General features: G+C 38.5%; 1 protein-coding gene across 1 annotated transcript in view; it reads left to right on the plus strand.

Moving 5' to 3' along the window:
- The window catches only part of ASPG (asparaginase), a gene marked incomplete at its 5' end in the record, with an annotated part of 44,964 nt that overhangs the window by 10,295 nt on the left and 14,301 nt on the right, over positions 1 to 20,368 (plus strand). Inside the window, 7 exons of the mRNA XM_084288004.1 lie at positions 2,539 to 2,664; positions 4,140 to 4,223; positions 5,326 to 5,452; positions 12,117 to 12,229; positions 13,734 to 13,919; positions 16,859 to 16,972; positions 19,937 to 20,056. Of these exons, the coding sequence (XP_084144130.1) occupies positions 2,539 to 2,664; positions 4,140 to 4,223; positions 5,326 to 5,452; positions 12,117 to 12,229; positions 13,734 to 13,919; positions 16,859 to 16,972; positions 19,937 to 20,056 (870 nt within the window). The remainder of the gene's footprint in view (positions 1 to 2,538; positions 2,665 to 4,139; positions 4,224 to 5,325; positions 5,453 to 12,116; positions 12,230 to 13,733; positions 13,920 to 16,858; positions 16,973 to 19,936; positions 20,057 to 20,368) is intronic.

A 20,368-nucleotide genomic window follows, 5' to 3' on the forward strand; every position in this document is an offset into this window, starting at 1 on the left:
TGTTGGCTAAAATTCACTGTCCAAAACTGTCAAATAAAATCCTCAGGGGTAGGTGGCTTAGCAGAAAGTTTTGTCAGTTATGCAGCTTAATGTTCTAACAGTGCAATGGTTGGCTATTAGCATGAAAAATAATTTCATGTTTATACCTTTCTTACTCTGGACACAGACTGACTTGATTAGCTTTGGCTTTGCAGTTGATAGAAAAAAATGTCATCATGGTTAGCTTCCACACACTGTGAAATGTTTAATGTCCTAGATATTTCTGTATTTATAGATAAACTCATTACATCCTCCTCTAGATTAAAAATCAGCATTTCTTTGCTCCTGTTCCCATTTCTGAGTTTAACTATGTGCTTTTTGGAAAGTAGAAATATGAAACATTTTGAATACTTCACACCAGAAATTCATACATAGCTGTTATAAATAAATAATCATGGGCCTAGTAAGATACTGCTCTTCCACTCCTGCTTGCTCTGCAATAGTGGGCTTTGTAGAGTAAATCTCCTTAAACCAAGCTGTACCAATTTACATGGACAGTGTAATAATGCTGGGAATGCTGCTGAAGATTATGTAACAGTCTTTCACCTTCAGGTCCTTTAATCCTGAAACCACCAAACTGGGGATGATGCTCCTGCTATGGAATGCATATTGCCAGGGCAGAGAAAGAGACAGAGCTAATGCCTGGGTGTGGAGCCTCTAGAATGGAGCAGGGATGCAGCTGGTGAAAGTCTAGGGCCGAAAGCAGGGTAACACAAAGAGGGGAATGCCATGCTGAACAGGAGAAAGCTTACTTTTCTTCAAAAACAGCATATTAGTTTTATTACAACTTCTTATCTCAAAAAAAAAAATGCTTCTTTCTTGTACACAGAATCTGGCTTCTCTGTATGTATGCATCTAGTACATGTAATCCTACTGAAAAGTGCTGAGAAGGGAAAAAAAAAATCGTCAACTATCCAGTTTGTGTATAGACACTGCCACTTTGTGTTCACTGAGTTTGTGAACGCTTGGCACAGCTGTAATGTGCTGGAGACTTGTCAGACTGAAGCATTTTAAGATGTTTCTGTGGGCTTTCTCCTTAATTGCCAAGCAGATCTTTTATATTATGAAGCTTACACCAAGCTATGTTCTTTATCATTTAATAAGGTTCGTAAGGCTGACAAGATTTGTGAAGTGTCTTGATTGAGTTAGGACAAATGTCTATTTCTGTGCTCTTAGCCCCTGAAATTGCTTATTTTGTTGCTGCATTGGTGAATACTGCAGCAAACTTTTCGCATCACAGTGTCGTTTGGCCTACAGAAGAATCTGGCAACACTGGCTGTTATTCTGCTGGCTGACTGGTGAGAAATAATCAGAACTCCACTGAAACTTTCAGTAGATAGCAATATGCAGGGTTGAGTACTAGTGAAGAAATGGCAAAAGGACAACTGGAAGTGTGCAGGTGGATTTGGAGGTGACTGTTATCAGGAGATGTCAAGTGCGTGTGCCTAATATAAAACGAATTAAAAAGAAATCTCATTTAATTCTATGGAAACAAACAAACAAACTTTCCCCCCTGCTGGCACTTCTTCGATTTGATCACACTTTTATGTACCAGTCCATGTGACCAAATTACATTAAAGGTGTCAGTGTCTCTCACTAAAGTGATCACTACGTGCATCATTCTTGAAATAGAGGAAACAATTCTTTTTTCTTCTGAAAGGCAGTAGGTGACTTTATGCTATGAAGGTGCAACCTGATCGATCTAGTGAGTGGCATCCTTGCCTATGGCAGTGGGGTAGGAACTACATGATCTTTAAGGTCCCTTCCAACCTGAGCCTTTCTGTGACAAACAGTACAATGCATTAAGAAAAAGCTTCCTCTGTGGAATTGTATGTAGATTAAAATAATTATAAAATTCCTGTTTGCATCCATACGTGTCTGATAGTCTAAGGGACTTCTCAGAAAACAGCAAGCATATGTACCTTAACTATGACCAGTAAAAAGCCACTTCAACTCTTGATATCTACGGAAGTCACATACTACTTGATAAATTACGGCTTCTAAACAGAAGAGGGCACTCTTACACTGGCAATTTGCCTGTCTGCCCGCCGGATTAAACGGACTGTTTTTTCTATACATTATGATAGCCTTGGTTTGCCTAATCTGTTCCTGTAAATGGTGTAATCCCTAAAGTAAAAGCAGCAACAAGAAATCAGACTATGTGACTAATTTGCATATGTTAACATTCCCGTTTAAAGCCATTGCTAAGCTTTTCTTAATTAGCTGTCTTCTGGTTTAAAAATGCTGCATTAATATGTATACATAGACGAATCACTTTGACTGTTCCATAATTAGAATTACTAGCTCTAGTGCTTATTGTCCTATTAACCCTTAATTATAATTAAACTGAGAACGTGGATAACTTTAGGAGGAATTACAAGTTTACCATTTAAAGTATAATACTGTTGCTTGCATCAGTGAAAGTCATGCAGTTTCTGCCACACTTGCTGATGCCAGTGCATTTTTCTAACAATATGAAAAATGTCTCTCCGTCTCCAGGAGCACTATGAAAAGTACGATGGTTTTGTGATCCTTCACGGCACCGATACAATGGCGTATACTGCTTCAGCCTTATCCTTCATGTGTGAGAATCTGGGTAAAACCGTTGTTCTGACAGGATCACAGGTAATCGACTTAATTTGCAGTCAAAGTCAAAAGCCCCATTTACTGGTTTTGTATGCAAAACTATGTAGTATCCTCATCATCACTATCTAATTTAGTAGTGTGGGGCAGGCCGCTACCCAGGGTGCGTGGTCGCAGTGCTGATAGAAATTAGCGAGAATTGACGCGTTTACCAGCTGAGGATCTGCCCCATAATTCTATCATTAGTGACTTTACAACTCTGTACCACATCAGACCAGTAGTTCATTGTGGCTGGGACCAGATGCTTCAGAGAAAGATGTAAGAGCCTGTCACTGGCCATTGTGTAATAATCGGTTTATATGAAGAGCATCTTTCCAGCCTCAGGTGGCTGCTGGCTGTTAGTTGTCGTTTTTTGTTTTAAAGCCCTCAAGCTTATTATTTTTACTTCATCAGTTGTTACCCCATCTTATGTTACTCATTGTTGCATTATTTCTCTTTTTTTTAGTAATTAGTGAAATAATCTCTAAGCAATATATGTATTTTTGATCATTTCTGTTCCACAGAGCACCAACATGGTCTGTTTCTTTTCCTCTAAAGACTAGATTTATTAATTTTCATTCTCTTAGCTAGAGATCAGACCTTTGCATATTGTCTGAGGGGGAGGGGTTGTCTTTCTAGAATAGCTTGCTTGAGTGTAAAATACAGCTCTAATCACAAAAGAGAGATGAAACATAACACTGTAAAATTCCCCTCCCCATCTCATAACTTCCCTTTCACATGTGGTCTATTTGAAGTCAAAATACAAAAGTCTAGAAAGGAGCAGACTCCCACTTACTGTCTTGACATGGAGCAGTCTAGTTGTCATACATCACATTCAGTGCTTTACTTTCCTTTTTGCTGTATTCTTCTATGATCTAGCAATAGAGCATGTGATTTTTTTTTGCTGAAAGGAGCTCTGACTCTGTTAATACAGAGGCAATCTGAAAAGGCATGGAAGTCATCACTATCACACTCAGCAGACCAAATTTCTGTTTTTAATCTTTTCCTGTTCTGTTGGTAATAACCTACTGGCTCAGTTCTTGTCTACTATGAGGAAAGATGGTGCAAGAGAGCCGTTCTGAAGCCCATAGTGGCAGTTCTGCAAGAACTGAGGCTGTTGCTTTTTCTCTGTACAGTCACTTCTCCCATGCTGGGTCACGTAAACTGAGTACACCTGCTTTCTATTCTTGATATTTTTCCTGAATCAGACTCTCCTTTTAAAAACAATTGCTTAGTCATACTAGAATCATCTCAACATTAGGTTTAAGCACTTAATTTAAAGAAGTCTGATAGCACAGAGGGGAATCCCGCCATCTGCTGCAGCCTAAAATAGTTTGGATGAAGAAGGAAACTTTATTTGTCATAAATCATTGTTACATAAATTATTCATGTATCTCTGTTTCACAAATTGGACTATTTTTTCTGCTGTGTAGGCTTTACAGAAGGGAGAGTGTTTAATTTCAGTTTCTGTTCTTCAGGTGCCTATATATGAGTTGCAGAATGACGGCCGAGCCAACCTTCTGGGGGCGCTGCTCTTCGCTGGGCAATTCGTGATTCCTGAGGTCTGTTTGCCTGTGAAGATTGTCTCAGAGGCTGCTTTCTTCCTGGCTAGGACACATAATTTACACATTCTCCTAGCTAGGACACATACTCAAAATATCTGTAGGCAGTAAGGAACTGCACTTGAAAAGGAAAAAAAAATGGATTCCACGGAGGTAACCAACCCTTCCATGGTTTGCCAACAGCAGTGTATGCTGTTCTCTCAGGATTAATATCCCATTTTGCCTGTGTCTTCTATAAAGACTATCAGGTTTGAAATGTCGCTCACTGCAGACTTGAAATCAGAGGTTCCCTTGCAAATGGGTGGGATTTGAAGCACTTAAGTCAGTTTTGGAACTGAAAGTTGCTTTGAAATTTTCAAGTTGCTTTAGAACTGATTGGCAATATCTTCTAGCTGTAGTACTTGAAGACTGAAGTGTCAAGGATGATACAAATAATAAACATGGAAGCATTTCTATAGTTTTAGCACCCAGCCTTTAAAGATGCCAATTCTGTGCAAGCTGAAAGTCTGAGAGAAAACTGAGCAGGTTGTACCTTATTTCACTTCTGCCATGCTCACACAGCCAGTCCTTGCGGGATCACAGCAATAGGTGACTGGCTAAGAGCTTCATAACTAACAGCTACTTTGAGGTATCTGTTTTCCTTCAAATTTAAGTTGACATACTTTAAGGGACTTCAGAAGGAACCTAATTATTTATACTTGGTGACTCTTTTGAAAGTTATCCTACATTTTCACTAGGCCTTTTGTTAAGATTTTGGATTCGGAATTTAGATATAACTGATGAACTTATTAAAAGTCCATGCTGTGCCTTTTCTCTGTCTCTGAAGTGGACTCAGGCATATTTGCTGTCTCCTGGACTATGCCTCATGAGAGGATTACGAAACTAGTTAGTTCTTAACTTGTTTTGTTCTTAAATTCTTAAACCAATGTGTGACAGATGTGCCAACTCTTTTTGAAAGGGTAAGAATTGTAAACATCTACTAGCTTCTGAGTTGCTTTAAAGATTTAGAAAACACTTTATAAAGGACAGACTACAGTATTTATCTACTGAATCTTTTAATTACTGGCTTATTCATAGACCTGTTTCTTTACTTGTCTTGCAGGTGTGCCTGTATTTTTATAATAAACTGTACAGGGGAAATAGGGTGACTAAGGTGGATGCTGGGAGTTTCAATGCCTTTTCCTCACCTAACCTGCCTCCACTTGCAAATGCTGAGGTTGATATTACAAGTAAGCAACATCATCTCTTAAGCCTTGTAATTTATGCCACATGTAATAGAACTCTAGCTGAAAAGAATATGTGCTTATGTAGTTGAAATGCTGTTTTTAACCTCAAATTTATTTGAAAACACTCCGCTTTGTATGATCTGAAACACTTGACTATTCATTCTATGCTCTGACAGTCTTTAAATTTTAGTAAGACTGAGAATTTGTGACTCGACTGTACTTATCTATTGAATACGAATGTGAGCTAGACTGACTGTGACTTAAGAACTACACTAACCAAAGGGAACGTTGCCCCTGTGTCATGAAAATGCTTGCTGTGAAGATAAAAATGAAGGAGTGAGGACTGAAAGAAAAAAGAGCTTAATCTCATTAATGACCATGCTGGGCTCTGAGATCAGGCAAAAGAGCCATTGCCGAGTACTTGCAGCTTCAACAGATCGTCTGTTAGATCCACGACATTTTGTAGAATGTTTTACTGGATATTTAGGACTCATCTAGGCTGCAAGCACACCAAAAATAGCAGACTTGGAATATGCTCCGTGTGAAGTTTTTTTCCCCCCTAACTTACTGAGATTCCCTCTAATTTTTGTGTGTCTGCTTTATAAGGAGGAGAAAAACTACATGAAGATTTCAGTATCCTTGTGTAAAGTCATTAACATTCTGATGTCTGTTCTTGGATAAATGTCAGTCTTTCTTTGGAGAGTGGAGAAGAGAGATATATCTGGAATCTAGCCAAATGAGTTGTTGTGAAAAAAACATACTAAAGAACAGTTTTCAAAAATGTAACAAGTTTTGCAAGCTGCTTTTGGATTGCCTAGGTATATTCAAAAGGAGTAGGCCGTGGTGACAATCTCCATTATTGCCACAAATAGGAAATAGGAAGGGGTTCACGAATTATTTTACTAGGAGTTCTAGCTCATCGCCATGCAGCATGGCATTCTGAATGGTTTCTACTAGTAGGGAGAGACATTTTATAATACAGAAAAATAAATTTAGCCTTCAACCTAATGAGTGAGAGTCACTTAACAAAGTTACAGGATCAAAGGCCTATGTTTGTAACAGGCAGACAAATTGAGGAACCCTGTAAGATGCTGTAGTGGTCTTTAAGACATCTCTCTGGTTGGGAGTGTGCCACTGTTGTATTACCGTGCTGTGTCAAATACTGTGTACCTGAAATCAACAGAAATGCTATTAGTTGATTGTTGTAGTAAACTGGGGAAAATCTTCTTTCTTCATTTTTTATGGGCTGCATCATATAGGGTATAAATAAATTCAGTTTACTGACTGATCAATAATGAAATCAGGCTGAAAATCGCATACTGCTTCTCTCTTGGATTTGAATGACCTGTTTTGCGATTCCTTGTCTGTAGGAGAAAAATGAGAAAGTTAATAAGTACTTCCTTTGGCCCATTTTGTGTCCCATTATCTTTTCAGTAGAATGCCCCACTGAGGTCAGTGAGGATTTCTGATTTAAAAACTGAAGGTGTGATAGGCTCTATTTTTATTTGTTTCAGTTGATTACCCAGTTAGGGTGGCATCATTTATCCAAGATGACGGTGTCAGTATTGGAGGATCGTTTCATTTTGAAAAACATAGTTTATAGTATGGGCAATCTACTAGTGCTGCTTTATTTTGTCCAAAGTAATTGTTTGAAACATAGCTGTCTCCCTTGTGTTTGCTCAAACAAGCCTAGTATGAAGCTTTCATGGAGACAAGGGATCACTCAGGGCTTGGAAAAATAAACCAAACAAATGTAGCATCTTTTAATTATTTTTTTTTTTCCAAATGACTTTTGTATAATGTCTTAATCTTCCTGTAGACAGGGCTGACTCTTGCTGCTTCAGCATTATGTAGAGCAGTCTGACAACGCCAGAAGGGATAGGCCATGTGCAGAAACTCTTCCTTGGGCTTCCTAGTTGTAACAAAGCTGGGAATGAAAATTCCAGAGAAGCAGACTGGTGGCAAAATAGAGAGAGTGAGGAATGTGATGGAATATGCTTGTGATCATGGGCTGGTACACAGGAATGAGGAGAGGAGCTGCTCTTCGAGGCTAGACGTACCATATAAAAGCAGCAGGCTACTTTAGAGCCGGAGAGGAGAGCCAAAGGCTTAGTTCTCTTCCCCTCCCTTCCCCAGCTCCAGCTCAGTTCTTCGTTCTTGATCTCCATGCCTTTTTTTTTTACCATCTTCCCGCTTCAGGTGAAACTCCCAGGGGATTACTGATCCCATCAACTGGCTGTGCTCTCTGCCAGACCTTAACTGTGTTGCCAGCACCTAGGAGACCTGTTTTCCAGTTTTAGACTGGCAAGTGTGGCAGCTTCCTTAAGACTTTAAATTTAGCACACAAAGCTCTTGTAAGAAGTGAAAATTCTAGCAAACTCCTCAGACAAATAGGAAACCCAATTTCGACGGGAAGGGCTTTTGCAGCAGGATCACAAAACATGAAGTGGACAATATAGGAATGAAAAACAAAATTTCTAAAATCATAAAGCTTATGAATTGAAATGCTTTATTGTATTTCTCTCATGTTTTGAGAACAGGAGAGACAAGGAAGTCTCTTTCACTTGAAATGTGTAAATAGTCTCAGTATATTTCATAACTGATTACTATCCTCTCTTCTCTGTTGTCTTCTTAATGAAGCAAATATGAAACTTGCTTTGTTACCTTGGCTGGACTTTCTTCATCACACATGCATGTAACTTCTGGGAGTGGTGCATATGTACAGGACCATATGATTAGACCCATAACTTTTGTAGGGGATGAAAAGAGCCCGTGTGACTGTATATGCAAATGGGGTACAGCAGTAGCAGGTTAGAAGGCCCTTTAGATCTCATCTGTCCACCAGTCCTATTAAAGAGAAGCTATTTGTCACTGGCCAAGTCTGTGTCTTGGTTGGCAGTGCTGGTTATTTATAGCAAAAAACCCAAGTCATTTAAGCATTAAGGCAAATGTCAGCTCTGCTTACTGAAGTGCTCTTGGTTTGTTTTTCCCCCTAGTAAGCAGGCATGTTGGTTCTTGCAGTGATACCGTTCAATTTAAATATTCATTTCAAAAGGCGTGTGTCAATTGTTTTATAATAAACTGCCAAAAAAGGGGGTCTATGTTTGCTTGCCTCCTTCAGAAATTTCCACCCATAGGTTGGCCTCTGCTCCCCACCCCTTGGCTGTCGCAGTGAATTCTAATGAACGCTGGGGCAGCTTATATAATGGTACGGCTCGCCAGTAGCCCAGCAGAGAGAGATGAGAAGAAAGTGTTGCTGTTTGTGTGGAGCTCTGCAATCAAGAAAAGCTGTATTTCTTGTTTGATTTCATAACTCGGAGTTCAGTCACCACTCCTAAGGGAGGTGTCGCTCTTAGTTATAGCTCTCCCATTATAAGTTGAAACCTGCATTGTGGCATAGGCACTCTTAAAAAAAAAAAAAAAAAAAAAAGAAAAAAAACTTCCTTGCTGCTTTCTAGACTGTTGAGTTTCTTGTTCTCTTTTCTATTTTATTTTTCAGTTAGGTTGATTTTTTCTTTCCGTACTAACCCTATCACCATAGTTGTGTGTGTGTGTGAATAAAGCTGAATAAGATAAGGACTCTGTATAGTTGTACTATTTTTTTTTTTCTTGAATGAAAAATACTCTGGGATGTTTCTTTGCTGCCTCCCTGTTTAACCCTGGGATGTGAAGGATGCCAGTGTTTTTTCTTAGCTCTACTTTGCCCAGTATCCTCAGGAGGCTGAAGCTGCCTCTCCAGTGATTGCAAAGTTGCTTCTGTGAGGCTCAGGAGGAGAACAAAAGCTAGGCAGGCTTCAGAGGATTCAAACCTGAAAGAGTTTACTTTGTGACCTAGGTATATACCTCCCTTTCAAATTTGTTGTTCTGACCTGTACTTTGAAAAGCTGTAGTGCTTGGGAGGGAGGGAGAGATTGGGAATAGCGGAGTATCGTTTAGGTGATTGTTTTGTTTGGGAAAATAAACAAAAAGCCTTAATTTCTTGAATATAATGTCCTTGAATAATGCAACCTTTTCTATCCCAAGCCACTTTCAATACGGTATGTAAATAGCTATTACCTTTCTGTTTAACGTAACATTGCTTTAGGAACTTTCTGCTGTGCAGGACCAGTTGCTAACTTAGTTTTGTTCCCTAGCTTTGTATCTGTATTTACATAACACAGCACACTATATAACTTAAACTCTTCATAAGCATGGCCCATCCAAGTCAGGACAGGTGACTGTTTTCTGTTGTGCCTAACCTGTATATCCCTAATTAGTCACTCTTATCCACAGAAGAAAATGTTAAACACCAACACATAGAACTTTTTGTACTTAACTTGTTTGTATGAGTTTCTTAAGAACTGTTAGTGATGCCTGAGATGATTTTTTTCTTTAACAAAACAGATTGCTGCACACTACAGCCAAAGGCTGCAGAACAACTGGTTTATTCAGTGCAGTGAGTCTGCAGTACTGTGCACATTATGCAGGCTGAGGAGATTCATGACCAAGAGAATATTAACTCAGGGACGATCTCTAGTTCTTCTTTTTTTTTTTTTTTTTTTTTTTTTTTTTTTTTTTAATATAGTTTGGAATTGCATCACTGTACTGTGTCTGAATGCATTATATTTATCTTGAAGATGATGTGTTATTTGGTAGAGTGTACTCCAAGTGTACAGGTACAGGCCTGGATTTCTGAACCTATCCTCTGATCTCTCGCCTTGGTCTTCTACTTTTGGCAATATCTTAGTCAACCATGCCAAGGCAGGTTTCCTCAGTTCATTCTTCAAGTATGTTAAAGACTTAGGGATGCTAGCAGTTGCCAAACTTAGTAGTACGCATTTATAAAGTTTTGGCAGGGACTCCTAGGTTATGGAGGATAAAGAAACTGATACAATTTTATTGCCATCCCTTCTCACAGAGGAGGCTGCTTTTAAAGAATTAATCTGTTGGAAAGTTGGAAGGATTTAATGTATTGCCAGACACTGTTGCTTCTTAAAGCACTATGCTCCTGGGTGAATGTGCTTAGCCAGTCCTATGAACCTCAAGTAGAACAAACACATGGCTTTGTGCACTTACCCATTTGTCTCCTGCAGTTCTCATAACATTCTCTGGAAAGCTCTTGGAGGCCTTTTAGACCTACTTGGGCAACTACTAAATCCAGCCAGGTGATTTCAGAACCATGCTTCTCACAAACACATGGTGGAAGCTGTCTGTATTTCTATTCTCTGTTTGCCAGAGCATTAGGAATCCATGTGCTGAACTGGGGTGGATAGGGTAAACAGGGTGCCAAGCCAACTGCAATGCATGATAGTTTTTAGAAGGAACATACAGAGGCTGTAGATGTTTACAGGCACCACAAAAAGGGAAAGTTCGCAAAGTCTTCCAGGTGACTGCTATTTTCTGTCCTGACTTTATGGATTATACTGTTTTTGGTATCTCTGATAATGGAACAATGGAGTAAGCTTCAATGCAGGTTTTTAAATGTACTCTGAATTTTCTTGGAAATGGCTGTCTGCTGATGGCAACAGTAATTGGTGTGAGTAACTCTTCACATGGCTGAGAACACATCAGTAGTATGCACTCAGGTCTTTTATCTGTCTTGCTGCTTGGAGGTTTCTCCAAAATCTAAAAAGCTTAGATCATGATGAGCTACACAGTAAGGTCTACTTCCATTGAAACATGATGCTCTGGGCTGTTGGCTGCTGTTTGTAAAACTTCTTTCATGTACTTGTAACAGACGCCTGCACTACCAACACTGGGCTCCTACACTGAAGTAGTAAAATTTTGAAATCAATAATGCATGACTTGGCTTCTAATAATGCAGCACAAACAAACTATTAGTTAAACAGCTGGCTTCTGGCTCTAAATGTATAATCAGAGTTAATTGAATCCTTGCTATTTTATTTAATCATTAGTAACTACATAATAAACTCAGGAGGTGATTAGCAGCAACAGTAACTGCATTTGTCATATTTCTTGTCTAAGAAGATGAAGGTCTGCTTTCTAAACGTTAATCCGGGCTGGTATCAGTCCAGCTAGGTAACAGTAAGTTCTGATCCATGTGTCAAGTCAGCGGATTGCCTATGCCAGATGTGCATAACAGCCTGGTGCTGGAGACTTGCTGAGCACTTTGGACTGGGAGAGTGGACACTAACGGGACATGGTCAGCATTGTGAACCAGTTGGGTCATGCACTCCAATGGTTTTTACTGCTATCAGGATTTTCTTTTGAAGAGGTTGTAGTATATATTCACTAATGGTTATTGAAATAAAATATTCATTTTGGAAGTCTTAGCTATAAAATACTATTAAATTGAAACAAGTATATTTGTTAAACATCTATTTGAAGGGCACTAACTCAGAAATATTGATGAGTAATACTGTTTTATCTCGGAATGTATACTCTTTTGGAATTAAAGCTAAAATATACGCAGGTCAGTTGAGTCTGACCTGCATACGTCCTTGAAGTCATATTTTGTGGCACCTAATAAATAAAGTGTGTTAGATCAGCTGCTTAGGCTGCCATCTTAAATGGGCCTTCATTTCCTCTTTAAAAAAAACCATCATCTTTCATGAGTCTCCTATATAAGAAACATTTCTTAAAGTAATGCCCTAAGTATGAGGTGCTACCAAGGTACTTAATATTATGTCTTTAATATTACATTTAAAATACAATTTCTCTTTAACAGTAAACTGGGAAACAGTGTGGAGAGCCAATACCAAAAAGAAATTTCGAGTTCACACCAATATGAACAGGAACGTTGGGCTTCTGCGAATCTTCCCAGGAATCACTGCTGCTGCTGTAAGTGACACCACTTAGTTTTGGAAGTAGATGAAGTGATTCTCAAATACTTGATTAGGAAGCTGTAGTAGGAAAGCTACATTGCAGTAGTACCAGTGGTTGGGTTTTTGTGGGGAAGGGAAAGTATCTGTCTTCTTCTGATAAACATTTTCTGTAATATCAGAGCATTCAGAGACTATTTTCATACACCATAAACTATTGATAAAAGCTTTTAAAATACCTTTTATCTAAACTGTCTGGGCTTTGGAACTTAAAATTAATTTCTTATAAGGTCTCATAAATAGCTCAAGTGTACTTTTCTACAGAGGTATAGGCTACGATGACTGTGGAAATGCTTTCTTGCCGCATATTAAGGCATATTATTAGATAACTTGCCAAAGAATACATAATATTAAGGTGTATATTAAATATTAAAGAATACATAATAAGGTGGAGGTGACCTACAGCTCAAGCTTCTTTTTCAAGGTTCATTTTATCTCACACTGATGCGTGATCCTCAGTATTCATACAGAGTTGAAGATTCAAAGTGGGATTTTGCTGCTCTGAGCCTTTACAAATAGTTTCACGGAGCTATGGTTTTAGGTAGATTTGTCTTTAAATTTTTCTCTAATACCAGTTCCATTAAATTGACGGGTCTTTCATGGCTGTTGCCATCTTAAATTGAATCCAGTAGTTTAAGCAGCACTCCTCAATTATATTACTATTCTTTTTAGGTGAATATGAACAGATGGGAAGGCAGAGGGGTGGTATATTTGCAATAAAACTCCAACTGCATAGTTAGTCTCAGGGGGGCTTACAGCGTATTGCATTTAGCATATGTAATCAGCAATGAAACATCTAGGTTGTTTAAAATACATATTTCTAGAAAGAGAAATTTGCAAGGCATTTTCTTACACTGAGGCACAATAGCTAATAACTAATAGTTGTCCCAGAATGAATTATTACTTTTTTTTTTTTAAATACCTTCAGTTAAACCAATTATTTTTTGAGTTAAAAAATTCCATGTTTCATTAGAATGTTCTTTCCTGAAAGGTGAGAGAGTCTCTTAGGCAGATGTTTGTTTGCAAAACTCTTTGCTGAAATAACAAATCTGGGCAGGGGTGTGTGTTCTAATCTGAATTAATAATTCTGTATTTATTTTGTAAGTGTAAATCTACCCTTTTGTTCCTCCATGGTGCAACCATGTAGCCTGTTAATGGCACTTAAACAATAGCATCCTTTCTCACACTAAGGTCATGACTGGAAAATAGTTTATTTTAAAGCCTATCCCTCCAGGAATTTAAAGGAAACTAAAGAGTGAAATTCTCAATTTCTCAATAACTCTCAAAAGTTATTCTATAATCTGTTACTGTTAATAGGATGTACAGAAGAGCATGAGAAGACTGTAAGACATCAGATCCTTATAACGGGAATAGCCCATTTTTTAAAACTGTGCTGTATGTGAAAATCTTAATGTGACATGAATGCATCCTTTGTCTCAGTTTCCTGTCTTGTTTTCAAACAGGTAAAAGCATTTCTTCAGCCTCCAATTGAGGGCATTGTACTTGAAACATATGGAACTGGCAATGCCCCAAATAACAGAGAAGACCTGCTAGAGGAACTCAAGAAAGCAACTGGACGAAAAGTAGTGATTCTAAACTGCACCCAGTGCTTACGAGGGTCTGTTACAACAGTCTATGCAACAGGGCAGGTGAGGGTTGTGCAATGATTTCAGACTCTACTGCTGTGTAAGGAAACATTTCACTGATACAACTTGATTGTATAAGTCTAGTAATCCCGGTGTATAAAACCAAATTTGTTAAACTGAAGATATTGTTCGTAAAATAACTATACCAGAAAAATCTTAGGCTGGAAGCATTTAAATACATCTGCAAACATAATATTGCTACTCCTAGTCTGAATGGTCTAAATAGTCAGCTAAAATACCAAATCACTGTCTGCTTGCTCCTGTGGTGTGTAGCTCTCCAGGATACCTTGCATTAGATTGTTAGAGTCCCTCCTGAAGGCATTCACTGAGCTAGAATCTAGCTTGTGGATCAGATGATCAAATAGAGTAGTATTTGATAGGCTAGGAGTTACTTAGTTAAAATACGGGAACATGAGGAAAGCCTGCAATTCCAAGCAATATTCCAAATATCATTGTTTTATTTGACTAGAAGTGCAACTGAATTCATAGAGGAACTGGGAGAATAGTAAGTAAGGAAGCATCTGTCTGGCAGAATGGAAATCAATTGTGTTTAACTCAGCCAGCTTAAAGCAGACTTTGTGTAAATGCTCTTAATATTCGGGACATTTTGTAGTGAGTTTCTTAATTGTGTATTAAGACATGACATCACTAAGACTAATAAGAGCTCAAAGCCATATGAGAGTGCATGTTGCATGTGGTGGTGTGAAGGAAGCTGGTTTAACTGGCCTTTATAAAAAGACCAGCCATTAAACATCCAAGAAGCGCTGCCAGAGGGTGACTCATCCCCCTCTTTTAGACACCTGTTTGTGTTGGGAGCAACCACCCGTCTGGCAGAGCTTCTTAATTGACTGCTCTTGTTGTTGGTTGGTCTTGCCATCGATTGCAAGACAAACGTAGATCCTCTAAATTGGTGCTGAAACCTGCCTATTTTAACATTGGTTTTGATACAGCTTTAGATTGTATTTGTTTCAAGATCATATAGTCTGTTTTTAGCAGAAAGCAAAGGTGATTTTCATGTTTTGTTCACCTATTCAGTATTCTAAGTTGCTGTATTGTGAAATGAGCAGTCATTTGAGTGTTGCTAAAATTTTGCCTAACTTAATGGGGGTGTTTTGAGAAGTATCAACTTCTGCAGAGATCTCATGCTCTGTAGCAAATAAAAATAGGAATACATGGATTATATAAAACAGTTCACACAGAAAGAAAGCAGTTAAGTCAATAAAGACACCAAGCTTGTATTTGAAAACATGAAAATGAAGCCTAGGTTTTATGTGATCTTCTGCTTCAAATAAATTATTGAAGTATATGGGAGGGAAAAAAAACAACAAACAACTCGGCTCCAGGTAAAAAATTCTCAAAGTGGACAACTCTAAAAATGGCTTTTTGCACTTTAATCTAGACTGTTGTTCTACTCAGGTCACTAGCATTTGTCTTAGTAAACCACTGTAATGCTGTGTTGAAATGTGTTCACTTCTGGCATCCATCTTTTATGTGGAGTATGTATTATGTTGCTTCAGCATCCACTGATGGAGGCTGTCCTATTTTCTCGGCATCTTTTGAGATGCCACTGACAGAGCCAAGTCCTGCAAAATTATTTCATTCTTGTTCTTTCATTGCCTTCTCAATTTCATAAGGAAATGCTCAATGGAGGAAGTTTGGATGAATGCTGGAAACTTGCTGTAATGTTAACTAAATATATATATATATTCATTCTTTAAATGAAGTCTTTCACAGGTCTTTGCATGTGGCTAGGCCATTTTTTACTCATTCATGCTAGTCCAGTGGGTGAGCTGAGTCCCTGGTTTCCCTTGAAGTATTTGTTTTAATTAACTGAATGTGTGGCCTCTGAGCCATCTGCATAGCAGAAACTTGTAATTGAGGGGACTTCAGGCATAGGAAGGAAACTAGGAAATCCTTTCCTCCTTCTCTCTCCCAAGCCCACTGAAAAAGCCCTAAGTATTTCTCACCTTCTGTCTCTATATTTTTTTTTGCGTGTGACTTTTAAAAATGTTACTCTGGGGCTCTCAGAGGTGGTTAACATGCCGATTAAGTCGCTGTATTTTGCTAAAAATATTAGTTAAGTTACTACAAGTTTCAAAGCTGAAAATTACATGCAAGGCATTTAAAAGTAAATCAGTGTAAAGAACCTACTAAAAGATGCTTAACTGTGAGGCATCACGTAATAACTAAGATGATGGTCTGTAGTTTAGGGAAGTCTGAATGTTTGCCCAGGTACAATTTATCTGAAGATCTGAAATCTGCTTTGTCTTTGCTCTACACTTATGAAGCTTGCTGACCATAGCAAAGATGCTTCTGCTTTTTACTACCAGAAAGATCAGTTTAAAATATTGAATCATCTCTCTTAGCTTTTCTCGTCAGAACTGGGTAAAGTGCGTATTTAAGTTTTATGTTCTCCATCATATACTACTAGTGCAGTCTGAAAGGATATGAAAGTACTCCTGCTGTGAGCACGCAGTAGTGCTGGAGTTCATCCAAAGTTATGCCCCATAAAAGAATGGTAAATATGTCTGAGTGAGAACAGCCTACTTGGCAATGTTCAAAACGCCACCGGGTTAAAATGGAGTAACTGCAGCTTTTCAGTACAGGTAATCTGGCAGCTCTGCAGATAGCTGGATACAGACCGGTAACCTTTCCGTTTGAGCACGGCGAGTGACCGTGGCAAGTGTTTGGTTGAATTCTTCCATGTTCCTGCATGAAGAGGAATTTTAAGTACAAGTCAGCTTTATTCATCTGGCTCTAGTATTTGCCCAGTATTTGATGGCTAAAATTACAGAAATCACAGGTGGGAGTACAAATAAGAGAGTGGAGGCATAGCTGCATACTGTATTCTGTGTTGCTACATATCACTCATGTGTGTTTTTTGTACACACGAGTATTTTTGAATGCTATGCTAATTGGAGTCATCATTTCTTTTTTTTCAGACTCTCGCTGATGTTGGAGTAATTCCTGGAGGTGATATGACACCAGAGGCAGCCTTAACTAAACTGTCATACACACTTAGCAAGCGTAAGCTTAGCTGGGAGGAGAAGAGACAGGTAAATATGTCAGTGTGACCTTGAAAGCCTTTAACTTTCTCATCTGCTGTGCTAACTTCTGCTCAGCTGAATGCCTTGAGCTTCTTCCTTGCATTTAAAAGCAATTGGTTCCAGAGCCATAAAGTGAATGTCACATGCTTGTTTGTTTTTTTCCTTATGGAAAATAGTGTTAGGCAAATAAACATACATAGATTGGGAAAGAAAGGAATTCTCTGCATAAATCAATTGAAGACCATAACCAAGCCACAAAAATGCAGTAGTCAACCCTGGGCATTTCCGTACTAAAAGCCCATATGTGGAAATCCATAAGGGAGACAGAATCCTAACCCTACTGATGTCAGCAAAGATCTTGTCATTGATCTTACTTAGTCTGGTAAAGATCCAGGACTCATTCACAGAAAGCTAATTCTGAAAATATATGGTACCTGCAGCCTCCTCCTTTACACCACTACTTGTGTCAGTGTGAGAGAGATATTTTATAAATGCATCAAAAATAGAGGATTATTTTAAGAACCAATTATAACTGATTTTAAAATCTTAATCCCTTTAACGTTGTTCTTTCTGTTTATCGGTGTTTAATAAAGCCATTTTCCCCTACAGTTCCTTTATACAAAGAGCATACAACTTTGAATTAGATAGAAGAACAGCAGTCTGCAGGAATGCATGTGTTTCTGTGTTTGTATGCAGTGAAATCATAACCCTGACACTTTGGGAGATGACATCACGATGAGTCACTCTCTAGACTTAAGCACCGCATGCACATGTGTATCTTATGATGGTGTTTTGTTTTTATTAAAATTGAGACAAATTTGATCTTAATTTCATGCTCAATAGCTTCCAACCAGTAGGAGCTCTGAGACTAACATGTTAGGATACCTGTGATCCTAAGTGGGTTGACTGGAAGTACCACTTACTGTGGTTACAAACAGTTTCAGACTCTGTGCTTTCAGTTGTTTGCTAAAGCCTTTGCTCTGAAAAATTAGAGGAGGAGGGGCTATGTGTTTTTTTTTGTGAGGATGGCAAGAACATATTCTGTGCAAGAACATGCTTAACAGGCAGCATAATGTTGTGAGTTGTGGTATTGCATGTGTTTGTGTATATATACTTTAGAAACCCGGGCTCTTTACTGGTGCCCCCTTGGTACACTCACTGACCCTGGAATATACATATACTAGCCTCTTTTTTAACACAGACTTTAATCTGCTTGCACAGAGGATCATTTGACCTGTGACTGGAGAAACTTTCCGGCTGGCTTCCTGCCTAGTGTATGGGTTAAAACTAAATTTGAGATTCAGTTTGCCAAGGTGAGGTAGCTGAATTACTCAAATGAGGACTTGGTGACATTATATTTTATGTACCACTGGCACAAGGTATACCTGTATCTTCACACGCTGTCCTTTGTAATGTGTTACACAGTGTTGTGAGGTAGTGCTGGCAGCTCCTTTATATGGCTTAAAAAACAAAATAACTTTTACAATTTCTTGAAGTTAGGCAGGATTGATTTCCTCATTTGACTCACACTGCAGACCCACCAACCATTGTGTTGGCACAACTAAGGGAGCAGCATGCGACGTTGCTCGGGCAGGAATGAGTGGTAGAGACCAGGAGAAGAAGAAAGCCTGGAAATATGTTGTCTGTGGCAATATCTTCAGCTAAGCATATCACCAAACAATAGTCTCCCAAGAGACGGAAGCTCTCCTGAAGCTGGCGTGGTTATTTTAGGATTCTCTTTCAATACAGAGAAGCAAGGAATTTGCCCCCAGACACATGCAAATGGCTGCAGAGCTGGTAGGACTGAGTAAGGCACACAGGGTTTCTGCATTGGGCTCATTTAGCACAGGTGCCAATTGCTAAGGTTACCTGTGCAAAGCGATGATCTCAACCTGTCAAACTCTAAAAGCAGTTGGTATCCTCTGAGCGAGTTACACGTATGTGATGGGACTCTTCCAGCAGACAGCTATAGTGTTGTCAGCGCTTGAGAGTTTTTTTGTTTTTTTTTTTAAATAAAGGGCATGCCTAGACATAAGTAAACCTCGGGCATTCCTCCTTCCAACATCACATCTGTTTCGTGCAAACTTTCACAATCCTGCTTTTTAAAATTCTAATTGAAATAACTGTGCTTTATACCTGCATCAGCAACCTGTAATGAAAGAGTGCCAGTATGTAAAATTGTCAAAACTGAGGAAACCAGTTGCTTTTTCTTAACGAATGGCTTCTTTCTCTGTTCTCCGGATTTCACATAACCCATCTTTTAGAGTATTTTAATTTATTACTGTGTTCAAGCAATTTCTGCACATTAATTAGCTGTCCTTTTTTTTTTTTTTTTCCTTTTTTTTTTCTGGTTGTATTGGATGAACCCACCCTGCAAACTGTTACACACCTGCTTTAATATCAAATAATTAGTACTACAGTAAACCCTCTGCTTTTAAAACAGGCTCTATGGCCAAATTTTAACAAAATCAGAGCTAATGGAGCTATTTGAAAATCAGTTGAAATAAATGACTGTCCACAGGCAGCACTGGGCTCTTTGAGACCTAAATAAACAGTCTGTGTTGGAGTACTGAGTTTTGGAAATGCTGGCAAAGGCAGCATTTCCAAATATTCTGTTCTTCAGCTTTACTCTGCTAATTACTTGCTATCTTTCTGTTTTTAAGTAGGCTGCAGCTTACCCCACTAGGGAAGTTTGTCTGCATACTCTAAAAATTGGAGGAGTTTTGTTATGTGCTTATTTTTGTTTCATTGCTTTAGAAGAAAGTTTTATTTCCCCGTCCCTTTTTCTTCCTTTTGTCTTTTTATACTTGCTGTCTTCATGGCACAGTAACTATTTCTTTAATCTTTTGTCTGCGTTCAATTAGTTTCCATAATTCCTCCGAACAATTTTCTAACTCGATCCTAAGATTTTTTTATTAGACTGCTACCATATTTTTCCTCTGCTAACAAAGGATTTGATTGCTTGCTTTTCAGATGCTGAGTGAGAATCTAAGAGGAGAAATGACTGTTGTACCCACAGGAGCCAAGATCTCTCTGAGAGATAGCAAGTTTATTCAAGCGATTGCCAGATCTCTAAGTATCAGCTGCAAGGAGGTATATACTTAAATATTTAAAACCAAACTCATGTAAATGCTAAATTCAGTTAAATGAACCTAGCTTAAAAATGAGCAACAAAGCTGAAAGAAAATTGAAACATTAGACCTTTTTTATTCTTATTTTTTTTTAGTACTGAGCGTCCCAGCTAGGCAATTGGGGTAGAAAGAAAGGACACAATGACAAGCATAGCATTAAAATGTTTTTAATTAAAAACATATTATCTTTTTTTTTTTTTTTCTTTGTAGACCCATCTTGAGTTTATTTTCTTGGCTGGCTGGCTACAATAGCAAGCCTCAGACAGTTGCTGTA

Source organism: Netta rufina (genome assembly GCF_964035555.1).
Source record: "Netta rufina genome assembly, chromosome: 5".
In the NCBI taxonomy this organism is placed as follows: domain Eukaryota; kingdom Metazoa; phylum Chordata; class Aves; order Anseriformes; family Anatidae; genus Netta; species Netta rufina.